Here is a 14,241-nt window from a genome sequence, read left to right as displayed (position 1 = left end):
TACCAATCAAAATTCGGGACCATGCAATCCCAATTTTTATTAGTCAAATTATTTTTCATGAATCTGTGAATAGCACATATCCGCCAGAAATTGTAACCTAATCCTTGCTATGTACAAATGCTTAAAAAAAATAAAATTTTTAAAAATACTATTGACGTTTTCATTTCTAAGAAAACACTACTGTGCCGTTGGTTATCCCTGCTGCCGTCGTTATTTCATAAGAAATCAAGGGCAAATTATTATCAGGTCTTACTGGTTTTACATGCAGAGCACACATGACACATACCATGCGCTCCTCTCCTTCTACCCGATAAATTCTCAACTCTCACCATCTCAAATTCTCGTCCGAGACGAGAAATCGAGACTATTCATCCCGCAATACGCACCATGGCGTACGATAGAATCACTAAAAAACTCTAATCACTTATTTTTCCCGCCTCCTCTGATTCCATCTCTCATTCTTCTCTATCCTCCCTTCTCTATCTCAGACACCCTAATTTAGATCTACGAAGAATTTGAATTCAGTTCTTCAATAACAAACGATTTCTACAGATTTGAAGAGATTTTATCTTCACGAACAACACCTCAACATCAGTAAGTAAGAAATCCGTCCGATCTTCAACTCGTAACACCTAACAGGTTCGATTCTCACTTTTTTTGTGTTTGATTCGTACCTTTTGTGCTTTCTCCAAGTTTTACTCATAGTTTTCACTTGTTTCTGTCTGAAAAAGTCTGAATTATTTGTTAGTCAAGTTTTCTGTAGCTGATATTTGAGCGTGTCTTTACAAATTCTGGAGACTTTTACTGGTAATTAATCCTCAGATTTGGTGTTGTCTTGAGGTGAGCCTCATTTCTGTGTGCGAAATCGAATCTAGAAAGGGAACTTCAAGTTTTTGGTTTCTCAAATCAGAAATTTGGACAATTCAGATTAGTGTAGTTAGGCTAGTAGATTGTTAGGCTAATTTTTGGTTCATATTGTCACTTGGATTATCATTTAGCGCGATGGTGTTGATCTGTTTCTGGTTTAAATATATTGAAATACGGTTGTTGTTGATGGTGCTAGGGTTTTGTTGGTCTCTATGTTATAAATTGGTTTTGTATGGATTTCAGGTTATTATGTGCTAGTTCTGTATTTGGCTCTCTACTGGTGCAACTTAAATTACAACGATGGAGCTTAAGAAACCTCGGGATTTTCGAGATGTAAGTGTCTATATATTTTCATCTCAGTCTGTCTTTCATGTTTTTTGCCCCTAAATAATGGTTTGGTTTGTATGTTTGAAGTGTTTAATGTCTAACACTTGCTGGTTGAAATAATAATTTTAGGATGGGACAAGCAAATGTGCCAGTTTTGGCAGTGATAATCTTCCATATAGTCAGAGCCAGTCCAGGAAAATGTCTATTGGTGTTATGGTAAATGAACCTCTGAAAGGATACAAAACTAGGAAAGAAGAGAAAGTAGCTCCTACTGCTGGAAAATTCGTCGAAGAAATCAATGAAGGGGGGGCAGCAATGACAGCTTTACAGAAAGGAAAACTAGCAGAAGCTTCTAAGAAGGAGAACTCTCCATGGGTTTCGACCAAATCCTTCCACCAAGAGACACCGACAACTAATTCAGTTCAATTTCATCAGAGAAGGACTTTTGCTTTAAGATCTGGTGATGAAACACAGAAGAAGCCCAACAGCACATGTGATCTACCTATCCCACAAACAGTTAATGTTGTTGCAAACCAGACTTCAGTTTTACAGTTTGAAGAGGGTGTTCAGAACCAATCTAACAGTAAGAGTGAAGCACCTATGACAAAAACAGTCCAGTTTTATGCAAACCGTATGTCAGTTTTACAGTCTAGTGATGGTGCGCAGAAGAAATTTGATATCATCACATATGGGAGGAAAGAAAAAGGTGGACGGACAGAGAGGGTAGAGGAATTTGCATTCACTGCTGCAAAAGAAGTTCGCGTGGTAGACAAAAGAGCAGAAGTGGAAAACCAAAAATCAGCTCCACAAAGCAATGGATCCCTGAAATTGAAACTGTGGGAGATATTAGGAACTGCTCCGGAAGATGAGAACAGGTTTAACTTTCAGACTCTTGAGGATGGTGTGAAGAATTCAAGGCTGGGTGGTAATTCAGATCAAAACAATAGCAATGTTGCCAAGCTTAGGCAAAACTCGGACACAATAGAGGAGGATTCTGAAAGTCCCCAGGAAACCATTAAAAGGCCTGAAAGTCCCCTGGGAACTATCAAGAGGCCAGTGACCCGATCATTAACACTAAAGAAGACTTCCTCTTTAGCTAACCCAAAGCGGCCGAGGAAGATTATTAATGGTGGAAAGTTGCCAAGTTCCTCAAACCATAAGCAACAGTCTGAGGAGAAAAGTATATTTAATTTCAGTGAGGCAGAAGGGTGGCCTACAGGCTTACATGGGATTGTCAGTGGTGGCACCCCAAGTAAGAAGAGAGGGAGAAAGAGTACTAAAGTCGAACCACGAAGGATAAACTTTTCTGGCAAAGCTGTCCCAGAAAAGCGCAGGCGAGCTATTGGGGAGAGTAAAAAGCCATCACCACGTAAGAAGGCGACATCACATAGCAATACAACAGAAAGTTCTCATGGTCACTCAACTCAAACCAACAAAGAGTCGCCACAACCAGCCAGGGAAAAGTTAGACCGACAAGAAAACCTGAAGACTCCCAATTTATGCGAAGAGGAAAACCACCATGATAATGTTGATAGCATTTCCTCAAAGAAAAACACTCAAGAGGATGATGTCAGTAGTCCAGGATTGGAAGTAAAAACACCTACGGAGAACTGTTCTCTGAGCCCACCATCTGCAAAAACTAAAAAGACGCAGCCAGTTGGGAGAAGATTCACGTCTGAAGGGTTCTGTGAGTTGAGGACTTCCCAGATCTTTCGGCCAGATTTTTCTGCTTCAGACGCAGAAACAAAATCTCCTGTATCCTTATTTCTTGTAACATTTGATAGTCATTTTCTCTTTTGGGCTTCACTGCAAAAGATACTTCTTCAGTCTTTTGTCCTTCCTTATGAGGCATTCAGGATCCTACAGGAGAGCTTCAGAAGTCACCTATCAAGGAACGATCACATGTCGAAGAACAAGATGTGGAACGGAATCTGTCTCAATCTTCCAAGGAACAGGATACTGAAGATGCAGAAGTGAAGCTGTCTCAACTATCCAAGGAACAGGATGTCGAAGATGCTGAGGAGAATCTATCTCAATCATCTAAGGAGCAGGACGCTGAAAGCTTGGAAGAAGTTGCACCCATCAAAAAAGGTATAATCATATTAAAGACATAAGTGTGCATATTCAGTTTTGAAATGATCCCCTTGAAGCTTGAAGGAACCTAGCATTTCAGTTCTTGATGTCTTGATGCCAAATATCATTCAAGTAATGATTTTAGCTAAAGAGATGAACTATATTAGACCAGATACAGCTATTACAACCCCTGCTTTCGCCGCCGACTATATGAAGACAATATAGAATTTCTATAACATGTATATATTATCATACAGAAAAAAGAATAGATAGGTAATTATAGGTATTTATATTCTCATATTGTTGCATTGGGCTACAGCTTCCCTCTAAAATTCTGATGACCTGTTTAATATTCATCCGTTATATTGAACCATAGTGGTGGCAGACCAACATAATGGTTTGGATATACCTTTCCAGGATATGGATTCTTGATTGTACATAGTGGTTTCCTTTACATAGAACATAAGAGAAGTCCGAGGTTAGAAATATTTGATTCTTATGTGGACTGATGATCACGCAGTTACCCGGATCACAAGGACATGGGCTCCAGAATCAGGTAGCCCTGATAAACCAAAATTCATGCTGCGTCCAAGGAAGAGGCTCTGCAGCCCAGTTAGTGAATTTGACCCCACTCCACTATCCCCTAAAGGCAAGATTCTGGGATCATTCTTTTCCTCTGTCCTGCTATCTCTCATGGGAGAACTAATGTTCTCTGTTGTATAAAACTTTCAGGAACTGAAGAGAGTAACAAGCTTCAGGAACCATCCTATCAAGATGACGAAGATGGTTTGGCCAGGTTTTTATCTTCTCTTGCATGTTATTGAAAGAAGCTATGATCAACCTCATTTGGACTTCAAACTATTTTACCTATACAATGTTGCAACTAATTCTTTCCTCTTACAATATGTCAGGGCCGTATCTCTCTTTGCTTTCGCATTAGAAAAATTCAAGACCAGAATGAAGGCAGAGACAAGCAAGAGAAGCTCTATGATTCTGGCGTCTGTCACTGAAGGAATAAAGTTACAGCTGCAGGACATTAACTCTCAGATTCAAAAAGACATGTAGGTGGTTTGACTCAGAAGTAAATAAATTGGTAGGTGGAGTGATGGTGATCTTTAACTTGTCTTCTCTCTTATTTGCAGAGGGAAGTTCACTGGAATTGGTAAATCTAAGAGGAAACGCCTGGAAACCAGATTCCTAGGTATCCACAATTCTTCTGAAATACCCACAGTTGTTAGATTGATTGAACTGCGTCTGTAGCTCACATGACTTGTTAAACTATATATTTTCTGAGTTTTCCTGTTAAGTTGACTACATTGATCATCGGACGGGTAGTACTTCTCCCAGCTCTCTGGCTATACCACTACTGCAAGCTGATGATTGGATTTGAGCATCAGGATTGAATGTTAATAAGAATGATTGTTTATTTTTCATGTTTATTCTTGTCTTACGATTTAAAGAGTCAAACCTGAAAGTGATTTATTGATTTTTGAGTTAGGCACTGAGAGTAATTCCAGTGCTGCTGAGGACAGTAAACAAACTTTATTCTGTATATACTATGAGGGTTGATAGCTCTCATTATTTTGCAGAGCAACAAGAGCGGCTGAAGCTCATACAGGACAAGTTCAAAGAGGAGATAAACCAGCATATCCAGGACTGCAAGAACACACTCGATGATCTGGAAGCCTATCAGATTGAGTTAAAAGATAATGCAGAGAAACAAAGTATGAATATCGACCTTTTATTTTGTTACCCCGAGCCTTTTGTGTTGAAGTTTCATTTTCCAGTGCTTCTAGAAGACCAACATTACGCTAGTTCATATCACCAACCTTCACTCTTTTGTAGAATCAGTCCCTACTCGATTAAATGAACGTCATTTGTTCCATCTTATATACCATGTTGACCTGTTATTCGTCAAGTTATTTCCAGACTGCTTCTGATAAAAAATAGATTCTTAGTTGTGGCCCATTAATCAGATTCTAGGTTGTCTAGGTTGTCAAACATTTTCAGAATATGTTTAACACAGAAAACAATTATAAGGATGCTAAACCAAAGTCAACATAGAATGATTTTAGGTGAACTTGAGTTGATTGCACCGAGGGAAATTTATTCATATTCTTTTGAATCTAATTTTGGTAGACTACCTATACGGCTTGCGGAAACTCACATTTCCGAAGCTTTGTCTATCTATTTCCACTTCTAATTGCTTTCTGGATTGTTATATCTTGTGTGAGTCCAAAGCTTTGTTGTTAGATGTTCTTGCAAAACTGAATACCCTTTCACTATTTTGATGCGGATTCTGATTAATGCACTTAATTCAATCAAATTGTTTACCCTCTTTTCTGATCAGACACATCACACAGAAAGCTTTTATTACAAGTGGAAGGTGCAATTGAAACTCAGCTCAGTGATGCAGAACGAAGAATTGCATCCATCCAGCAGGTAAGTTGCTTCTTATGTGTTTATCTGTTCTGCACTTCTGCTGATACTTCACCACAGAGCCTCCTAATGCATGTCACTCTATTGTGTTTATCCTAAAAGTTGGCAACAAAACCATGGGTTGCAGTATATGCACTTGGCTATATTAAAAGACCCCTAGGGCGACTCATGTAATATTCTCGAAAAACTTGTTTCAGTAGCACTTTTATCTAAGCATGTTAAAGATGATCCATAATGAGTACATACCTTTTTCATCGTGAAAATATTATGAGTGCATACAGCCGTCTTACCATCTGGATTAGTAGGTCCCTTCTATGTGGCATTGCTACTTTGTCAGATTTTGCTCTCATTGCTTTTATTTACAGATTTTTTTATTAGCAACTTTTCTTCTGTTATGCACTCAGTTAGAATACTGTGATAGTCACTGTCAGTGCCAGCATTATCACAATAATTTCCGCTTAGGTTTTCCCTGCTTTTAGAATTGATTGGTGTTATATAGGCTTTCAAAATCAAACGAAGATGGTAATCAGCTGAGAAAGATCTGTACTTTTTTTTTTGTTTATCTTGGAAAATGCAAACAATTTTGTTATAATTATTTTGCAGGTGGCGAATGGAAATATGTTGCAATTGAAGCGTATGATTGCAGAGTGCTTGAAAGACGGTGTTTTTAGTTGATGCAATTTTCATGGGTTAACTGTACAAAGAGATGAAGATAAAGTGCAGAGAAGATGATTAAAAGATTGTATCGTGATTTTTTCTTCCTATACCAACATGATAATATTCTCATTCTGAAGGTACAAATTTTGTATGCCTTGCTCCAAACAGTTCCTGCAAAAGAAATAGCTAACAGTGTATATGTAATCAATCTCCACGACTATTAGTTGGTACACGACAGGATTGATAAATGTTTATCACCTTTTATGTTTTCTTTGTCTGTTGATCCCTTAGATTAGATATCAATAGGTGGAAAATGTTGCTGAAATTTATTTTGCTGTATTCATCAAAGTAACCATACGCCAAAGTATGCTTCAAAAAAAAAAAAAAAACCAAAGTAATCAATGCAATGGTTATACTGACCATATTCTTCTCTATTAACTCTTGGCCTGTGGCTTGCATTCCAAACAGGATCTAAGTCTAAGACGAATCTCATACCAGTATTACACTAGGATGCACAAGTGCGTTGTACTGTACTTGTAACTTGTAAGACCCATTTCTATAAGGAGGTTGGCGCCCGGTGGGGGACGGTATATGAAACCGGGTCTAGCTTTATTTACTACCCCCACCCCACCCCACCCCTTCTCTTTCATTCTTGTTCCGTCTAACACCTAATTCCTAAATTACCCTCACACTTTTGTGATCTTTATTTGGGTTTTTGATTTTCTATTTTTTTTCTCAGTTCTTTTGAAAATTTCCTAACTATAATTTCCGCGGGAGTCTTTCGCGTCTTAACAAGATTTGCAACTTCGTAGTAGTCATGAATTCGTCAGTTAGAGAATTCATAAAGAAGGAAGTACCTGATTGGGACGATGAAGTAGTTGCAACTGCTCGGTTTAAAGCTTTTAGTGGACAAAAATCAGATTGGGAATCCAAACTCCTGTTCTGGAAAAACTTGATTCTGAAAGTTGCTCGACATCTCAATGTCTTCGTAATTCGATCGTCAGAGGTTTCATTTTCTTTCGTTTTGGTTTAAATTCTTGCTTTTCATTAGTAGGTTTTAAATTTAGGGCAGAATGTTCACTAAAACTTCTACCATTATGTCTTAGTTAGTCATTTAGTCAAACAACTTGGTTTCCTTCTTTTGTTACTTCAATTCCGCTGCATGGGAACCCTATTCCCTGCCCTGCCCCATGCCCGTCTTTAGGATCATATCTTTATATTGTATCTCTACTCGAGCTCATTTTCTAGGTCCAATTAATAGTGTTGAATTATATACTTATCTAGTACATGACTAAGTGACAGTCTTATTTTTGTAGGTGAGGAATATTTGGTTTAACCGAAAAGGGTTAACGCCTCTGTGCATTGACCAAGTGCTGGTAAGCTTATATTGTTGTTTACATTTTGAGAACTTAGTTTGTAACTGCCAATTTGCTATAATATAATTACATAGCAAGCCTTAGTAATGCCGTTAGTGGCTATTATACTGGGTATAACAATATGCTATACTATGTTATTCTGTGAACTTTGTCAATTTGAACTTCGCATTGTACTTTTACAGCTTGAAATGTATAGTTCGGGTGATATTTTGCGGAAGAGCGATCTTATGGATCCAACTGCCGGGCGTTTATCCCAAATGTTTAAACGGATGGTTAATTTGATAGGCATTTCAGGACCATCCTCTTCCGAAGAACTAATTGGAGAGTTTCTTATTCTAAGTATACCACTTCAGGTATGTCTCATGCCACGAGTCTTCTTCTGCATGTCAGAGTGTATCTACTATCTTCCAATTTGTTGTTCTTTCTGAGTGTTTGTTCCACAAAAAGGCCTTGAATGCAGATTCATCACTCGTTGTGTCTGAGCAAGGAGGGTTCTAAAATTTAGTAAAGTTTTTTTGATTTGTAGGAAAAGGCTGCTGAAGTAGTCAAACTTTTATCTGAAAGCCACTGGACATCTTTTTGCACTGTTACTATGAGTGAGCTCCAGAGGATCTGTAATGGATCCACTGAAGCCTCTACGGTTTTGAGTTACTTATCAAGTACAGGAAAAGCACGATACCTTTCGATCTGTAAAGCGGACTTTATTGAGGTACTGCATATTCTTATTTAATCTCTAAAACCGTAATCATATTGAAAACCATTGTTCTCTGATATACAAGTTTACTGCTCAATAAGTTTTTCTGGTCAACCATTAACTTAATCAAGTTTGTCGCTGGTTCAGTGAGTTGATGAAATACGTTGGAAGCTGCTAATTTTAGACCTTGAAAGAGCCAGCTTAAAATTGGTGTCTGTGCTCCGTTTGTTATTAAAATCTGTACTTAAACTAGTTGTTTATAGGGTGTCAAGGTCTCTCTTGTGAAAGAAGCTGTCCCTACTATCTCAAGTCTTGACTATGATGTTCTGCAATTGATCTGGACGAAGGAGAAGCTTCAGCAGCAACTTGATGTGATCGATCAACGTTATGAGATGTAAGTTTTTCACCATCGATTTCATATTTCCGCTTATTTTGGCCTTTTTGGTGCTGGACTTGTGTTGCTCGTGGAAACCTTACTTCACTCTGCATGTTATGATGAGTTGGTTGGTTAGCTGCTATGAGGTGGTAAACATGTCTGCTTATAATTGGTTGTTCTTTTTGCAGGTCAAGGAAATCGGCATTAAACTTCATGAAGGCTGGCAACAAACAAGTCGCGCTCAGGCATGCAAGGCAATTAAAATTGAACTCTGAAAGCAGAGAAAAGTGCATGTCCATGTTGAACAGGGTTGAGGAAGTTCTCACAATCATTACAAATGCTGAATCCACAAAGAAGGTTAGTTAATTAGAAACTTTTAGAATATCTTCAGTTACACTTGTAGTCCATCGTGATTCGTCAAATGTGTCAAAACTTAAAATTTCTCCCAAACGCTGATTTTTTTGTGAGAACAATTTGCTTTACTTATTTGGCTGAGCTTGACTGTTTTGCCTTTACTTTACCAAGTTTCCCGTCTTTATCCTAGTTTTATGGTTTGCTTACCCAGTTATTTTGACTGATACCAGGTCGTCGAGGCAATGCAAATTGGTTCTCGGGCAATGAAGGAAAGTGGGATTAGTGCTGAAGAAGTCCACGTTTGTCTACAAGAGCTTGATGAAACTGTTGCTTCACAAAAGGAAGTTGAAGAAGCTTTAGGTAATTCTGCTACTCTGTAGCTATCCCATTTTATTCCTTGCATCATAAATTCTCCAAAAAATGTTAATTTTTTATTTTATTTTGAGAAACAATGGTTAGACTATCATGTTAGAAAGAAAATTCTCCACACAATTTAAGCCACCTAAATAACTTCCCTCGCCGAGGTGTTTCGTAAGTTATGATACTGACTTTGGATTTCCGGATTTTGGCAGCATCAGCTCCAATTCAATGCACAAAAATTGACGACGAAGATTTGGAAAAGGAATTCAGGATGCTGGAGATGGAACTTGAAGATTTGACCCCACAGAAATATACTGCTGCACCTACTCAGAATGATTTACTAAAGAAAGAAGAAAGTAAAATATCAGAAACTAAGATAGCAGATAGTGGGAGGATAGGAGAAGCAGTTCCGCGAGAATCTGCTGAATCATTGGTCAGTAAGTTATCAGATCTCCAGCTTGAGGCAGCTTAGTTGTAAACTTCAAACTATTGTGAGTTCTGTAATTGTTTCATCATTTGTAAAGTGTTAAGAGCTTTGCTTCTGTTTGTAACCATCTCAAATGCTTGTATTTCGAAAACCATGAATGAATATATCTTTTCTTCTGTCACACTATCCCTTTCCAGTTTTTACTTGTTCAACTCTAGTTCTACTTGGTGTATATTGTAAAGTTTTCCAGTCAAATTCTGGAAAATTTTGTTGCAGTTTTATCAGTATAAAACAAAGGAGAACTGAATATATTTTGTAATTTACAATATGTCGCCTCAGGTATGATAACCCCGATGAGCTACAGGCAGCATGAGTAGTGAACCCCTACCCTTGGAGTACAATGAACAAGGATATACTTCTTGGAGCGATTCTGATGGAACTGCATAACATTGTGAACAGAATGTGTTCACAGACTCGATCAGGCAATGAACCCTACCCTTGCATGCAATCTTAACATGCTTAATACCCTGTTCCTCCCAATCTGAAGGTTGATAATTACGCCTAATATTTGTAAGATCAATGACTTACCCAACTTCTTCTTCCTAAAACTCTTTGTTGGCGAATTGTGGTGTACTCACTTATGCGAGCGGAAACAATCTAGAAAAAAATGCAATCAGGTCTGAATTGTGGTGTACTCGATGCGCTATATCCTGCTTATCTGAATTCTACCGAAGTCAATTATTTGCTAGAATCCAAACCAAATTTGGCATTTCCATTTGATGCATTTTAGTGCGCCTTTAGTGATATTGTTTTTTCCAACTCATAACCACTTCTTTTGTTGTCATACTCTCTTAGTTAATATGTCATGCTAAAGTTGGTTAGAAAGGCACAGACAATTACAAACTGGGAAATCTTGCAAGGATAAACATACTGAAATTAGTTCTGTTAGATAAACTGTCAACTTTAGTAATTAGACATTTGGAGTTAGAATTCGATTACAGGCAGAGAGAGAAAAGGGTGCTCAGCTCACAAAGTGGGGGCATATAACTTCTTCTAGAAAAAAGTAGAGCTGGAAGATAGAGATATGCCAGATAATTTGGTTACCTATGTTTCCAAAATTAGTGCAAAAGATACAAAATTTCAAATTAAAGGTAACTGGTTGTGGTGTAAAAGCAGAGATTTTGAGAGTGACACTGACATAGAGTAGTAGTGCCTAAGGCTCTGGTAACTGCATGACAGCCACGAAAAACTGATTTATCCTAGTTATGGCACCACATCTACCATGCTTACATCACCCGTGACTTCATATAACATCATATAATTCTATTTCTCGATAAATCTCGGTCTTTCACACAGTACATATAACTCTCTCATCATCATCATCATCATCAATAGTGAGAATTGAAGGACATGGAGAAAATGGGTTATCTTAGGCTTGTTTTGCTGGTGCTAACACTTGTACTAGTCTCTACACTTTGGAAACTCTTTAAGCTTCTTATATGGAGGCCTTATGTTGTTACAAGGTTTTTTGAGAAACAAGGAATCAGAGGACCTCCGTATTCGGTGCTGTCAGGTTCACTACCTGAAATCAAGAAGCTGAAGAAAGAAGCAAGAAATATGGTCTTGGATTTGAATTCTCATGACATCATTCCTAAAGTTTTGCCTTATTACCTCAAGTGGACCTCAGAATATGGTCTCCATCTCTCATTTAAATTCATATTTATTGATTTACTGTGGGTTTCTGTGGGGTTTTTCATATTTTTAAATTGTTATTCTTGTGGTAAATTTAACCATTGGCTGTTTTCTCTTCTTCTAATAGTCTTCTTCTCTAGTTTGGTTTTCCAAATATGAATCCTGTCAAGTCTTATAGTTCAGCCTTAAATTGTGTTGCTTACAAGAAAGAAATGAAGAACAAAGGGAAGATAACATGATACACTAGTTTCTTCACTAGCCTTTTGCATGTTAGTCGTTGCACGTTCACCTTGGCAGCTTGGACTTGTGTGAGTGAACCCATGGACAACCATTTGAAAGATCTTGGGGAGGAGTTCTAACATTGTACTCACCACTAGGAGTTCTTCCCACCCTGAATGCATTCTTCTTGTAAATGTCTGACTTCTGTTTTTTTTTTCTTCTTCTTGGGCTCAAACAGGAAAACCATTCCTCTATTGGTATGGAATAGACCCCAGAATTTGCATTACTGACCCTGATCTGGCGAAACAAGTCTTATCGAACAAATTTGGTTTTTACACGAAACCGAGGATTAATCCAACAGCAGTTGCAATGATAGGGAAGGGATTGGCTCTAGTTACTGGAATGGATTGGGTGAAGCATAGAAGGGTTGTCAATCCTGCATTCAACACAGACAAACTCAAGGCAATGACTAGAAGAATGGCAGCATGCACTCTATCTACACTCGAAGGCTGGGAACATCAGTTGGTTTGCTCTAAGGATCATTTTAAAGAGATCGATATTAGAAGAGAATTTCAAATTTTAACAGGCGATATAATTGCGCATACTGCCTTTGGTAGTAGCTATCTCGAAGGGAAAGCAGTATTCGAGACTCAACGGGAGCTTCAACCATATGTACTTGCATCTGCTACTGATATATACATCCCCGGAAGGCAGTAAGTGATTTGCTCACCCTTCTTCATTCTTTTCATTTTTAATACAGTCTCTATGAGATAGGCACTTTGAATACTTCCTGCTCTCCTTTATTGCAGATATATTCCTACTTGGTCAAATCGTCAGACGTGGAAGCTTGATTCGAAAATAAGAACTACTGTCAGAAGCATCGTGGAGAGTAGATTAAAAAAAGGTGACGAATCTGGCTATGGAGACGATTTACTCGGGGTATTGATGGGTGTGTCTGAACCTGCTAGCATTAAGCAAGCAGATCTAAAGCTGAACATGCATGAGATCATAGAGGAGTGCAAAACATTCTACTTTGCAGGGCATGAAACTACTTCCAATTTGCTTACATGGACAGTGTACCTGCTGAGTTTACACCCGGAATGGCAGAAGAGACTCAGAGAAGAAGTCCTGAAAGAATGTGGAAGTGAGGTTCCTGATGCAGAAAAACTGAACAGATTGAAACTGGTAATAAATCATCTTTTTTTTTTCTTCTTCGGTATCTTGTGCTAGAATCAGAGAAATTGATTCATGATGATTACTACATTGACAACATATTCAGAGAGTTTATGTGCGTTGCACCTGCTAAATGTTAATGTTAACTTTGCAGGTGAACATGGTTATTCTTGAAGCTTTGAGGCTGTACTGCCCAGTGATTTCGTTGGTCAGGGTAGCTTCCGAAGACATGAAATTGGGAAAACTGATGATTCCTAAAGATACTATGGTGACAATTCCTCTTGCAATGATTCACAGGAGCAAAATGCAATGGGGGGAAGATCTAATGAGTTTAATCCCTGGAGATTTTCCCAGGGGGTGTCAAAAGCTGCAAAACATCCAAATGCGCTCCTTGCATTTTCAGTAGGTCCTAGAGCCTGCATTGGACGGAATTTTGCAATGATGGAAGCGAAGCTGGTGATTGCACTGATTCTTCAGAGATTCTCATTCTCTCTCTCCTCCACGTACATCCATGCACCAGTCGACAACCTTACTCTGCAACCACAGTTCGGTCTCCCTGTGGTCCTAAAGAGTTTGGGTGTCTAATACAGAATGCTCTGTCATTATCCTTACCACTCTATATTTTCGTGTCCAGAATTTCAGCTTCATATTTTTTGTTTAGCAATGAGAAGACAAATAACTAGATGCATAGATGAAAGTGTCAAATGAAAAAAGAAAAACTCGAGACTCGGCCGATACTTGAATGATCATGTTCATATGTTTATATGGGTGAACCTAATAAACTTGGCAGGCAGTTGTTTTATCTATGTATATAAGTGAAATAAAATGAGCTAATAGAAAGTGTACTGTTCTTTGCGTTTCGGATCACCCCAACATTTACAAACTTTTCCGGTGAAAAGCACTCGAAGTGCCGTAATAGAAAGAAGAGGAAGAATGTGACGTCTATTTCTGGAGCCAAGGTGTGATTGAAAGAGAGTGGTAGGTAACCAGTTAACTTCAAAGATATGACCCCCATTCAATGAGAATACATATAATAGAATTTTTTGAGGCCAACAAGAAATGCAGAGTATGATGTGGTTGTTCTTATCAAGCTTTTACATCGTCATCATATAAAATGAAATGCCTTTTCTGATTTTTAAAACAAGAACTCGTATATATAAATTTCACCATCAGATATAAGCGACCTGACCTGACCTGACCTGACATT

General features: G+C 38.2%; 2 protein-coding genes and 1 pseudogene across 5 annotated transcripts; all 3 read left to right on the top strand.

The window, feature by feature from the left end:
* Positions 1-375: 375 nt before the first annotated feature.
* On the top strand, positions 376-7,130 carry LOC113333100 (meiosis-specific protein ASY3-like). Of its 4 annotated transcripts, none has more exons than XR_003351801.1 (12): positions 376-639; positions 1,111-1,200; positions 1,324-2,949; positions 3,051-3,285; positions 3,788-3,916; positions 4,000-4,063; positions 4,179-4,328; positions 4,410-4,468; positions 4,857-4,991; positions 5,618-5,709; positions 6,310-6,500; positions 7,103-7,130. XR_003351801.1 is itself a non-coding variant. In XM_026579591.1 (12 exons), exons 3-12 carry the CDS (start codon positions 1,168-1,170, stop codon positions 6,379-6,381), a joined length of 2,595 nt encoding a protein of 864 aa, XP_026435376.1. In that variant the 5' UTR covers positions 376-639; positions 764-840; positions 1,111-1,167; the 3' UTR covers positions 6,382-6,640. The 4 variants fall into 4 exon arrangements, 2 of the variants coding, with proteins under 2 accessions (XP_026435376.1, XP_026435374.1); XR_003351800.1 differs by lacking the exon at positions 7,103-7,130 and adding an exon at positions 6,832-6,897; XM_026579591.1 differs by lacking the exon at positions 7,103-7,130 and adding an exon at positions 764-840 and having other exon boundaries at positions 6,310-6,640.
* On the top strand, positions 7,103-10,131 carry LOC113333101 (charged multivesicular body protein 7-like). The gene is made up of 8 exons (XM_026579592.1): positions 7,103-7,369; positions 7,680-7,739; positions 7,922-8,092; positions 8,266-8,448; positions 8,697-8,827; positions 8,998-9,166; positions 9,394-9,523; positions 9,736-10,131. The coding sequence occupies exons 1-8, from the start codon at positions 7,181-7,183 to the stop codon at positions 9,993-9,995; spliced, it is 1,293 nt and encodes a 430-aa protein (XP_026435377.1). The 5' UTR covers positions 7,103-7,180; the 3' UTR covers positions 9,996-10,131.
* Positions 10,132-11,305: 1,174 nt separating this feature from the next.
* Positions 11,306-13,891, top strand: LOC113333138 (annotated as a pseudogene).
* The last annotated feature ends 350 nt before the right edge of the window (positions 13,892-14,241 follow it).

Source organism: Papaver somniferum, unplaced genomic scaffold (genome assembly GCF_003573695.1).
Source record: "Papaver somniferum cultivar HN1 unplaced genomic scaffold, ASM357369v1 unplaced-scaffold_132, whole genome shotgun sequence".
Taxonomy (NCBI): domain Eukaryota; kingdom Viridiplantae; phylum Streptophyta; class Magnoliopsida; order Ranunculales; family Papaveraceae; genus Papaver; species Papaver somniferum.
This window is presented reverse-complemented; position numbering and strand designations above follow the sequence as displayed.

Bases quoted from the DNA above. Each gene is read 5' to 3' on its own strand.
- LOC113333101 (XM_026579592.1), top strand. From the start codon at position 7,181: ATGAATTCGTCAGTTAGAGAATTCATAAAGAAGGAAGTACCTGATTGG. The intron at 7,370-7,679 runs GTTTCATTTTCT...TTATTTTTGTAG, and splicing joins TCGTAATTCGATCGTCAGAG to GTGAGGAATATTTGGTTTAA. The intron at 8,828-8,997 runs GTAAGTTTTTCA...TTCTTTTTGCAG, and splicing joins ATCGATCAACGTTATGAGAT to GTCAAGGAAATCGGCATTAA.
- LOC113333100 (XM_026579589.1), top strand. From the start codon at position 1,168: ATGGAGCTTAAGAAACCTCGGGATTTTCGAGAT. The intron at 1,201-1,323 runs GTAAGTGTCTAT...TAATAATTTTAG, and splicing joins AACCTCGGGATTTTCGAGAT to GATGGGACAAGCAAATGTGC. The intron at 5,710-6,309 runs GTAAGTTGCTTC...ATTATTTTGCAG, and splicing joins GAATTGCATCCATCCAGCAG to GTGGCGAATGGAAATATGTT.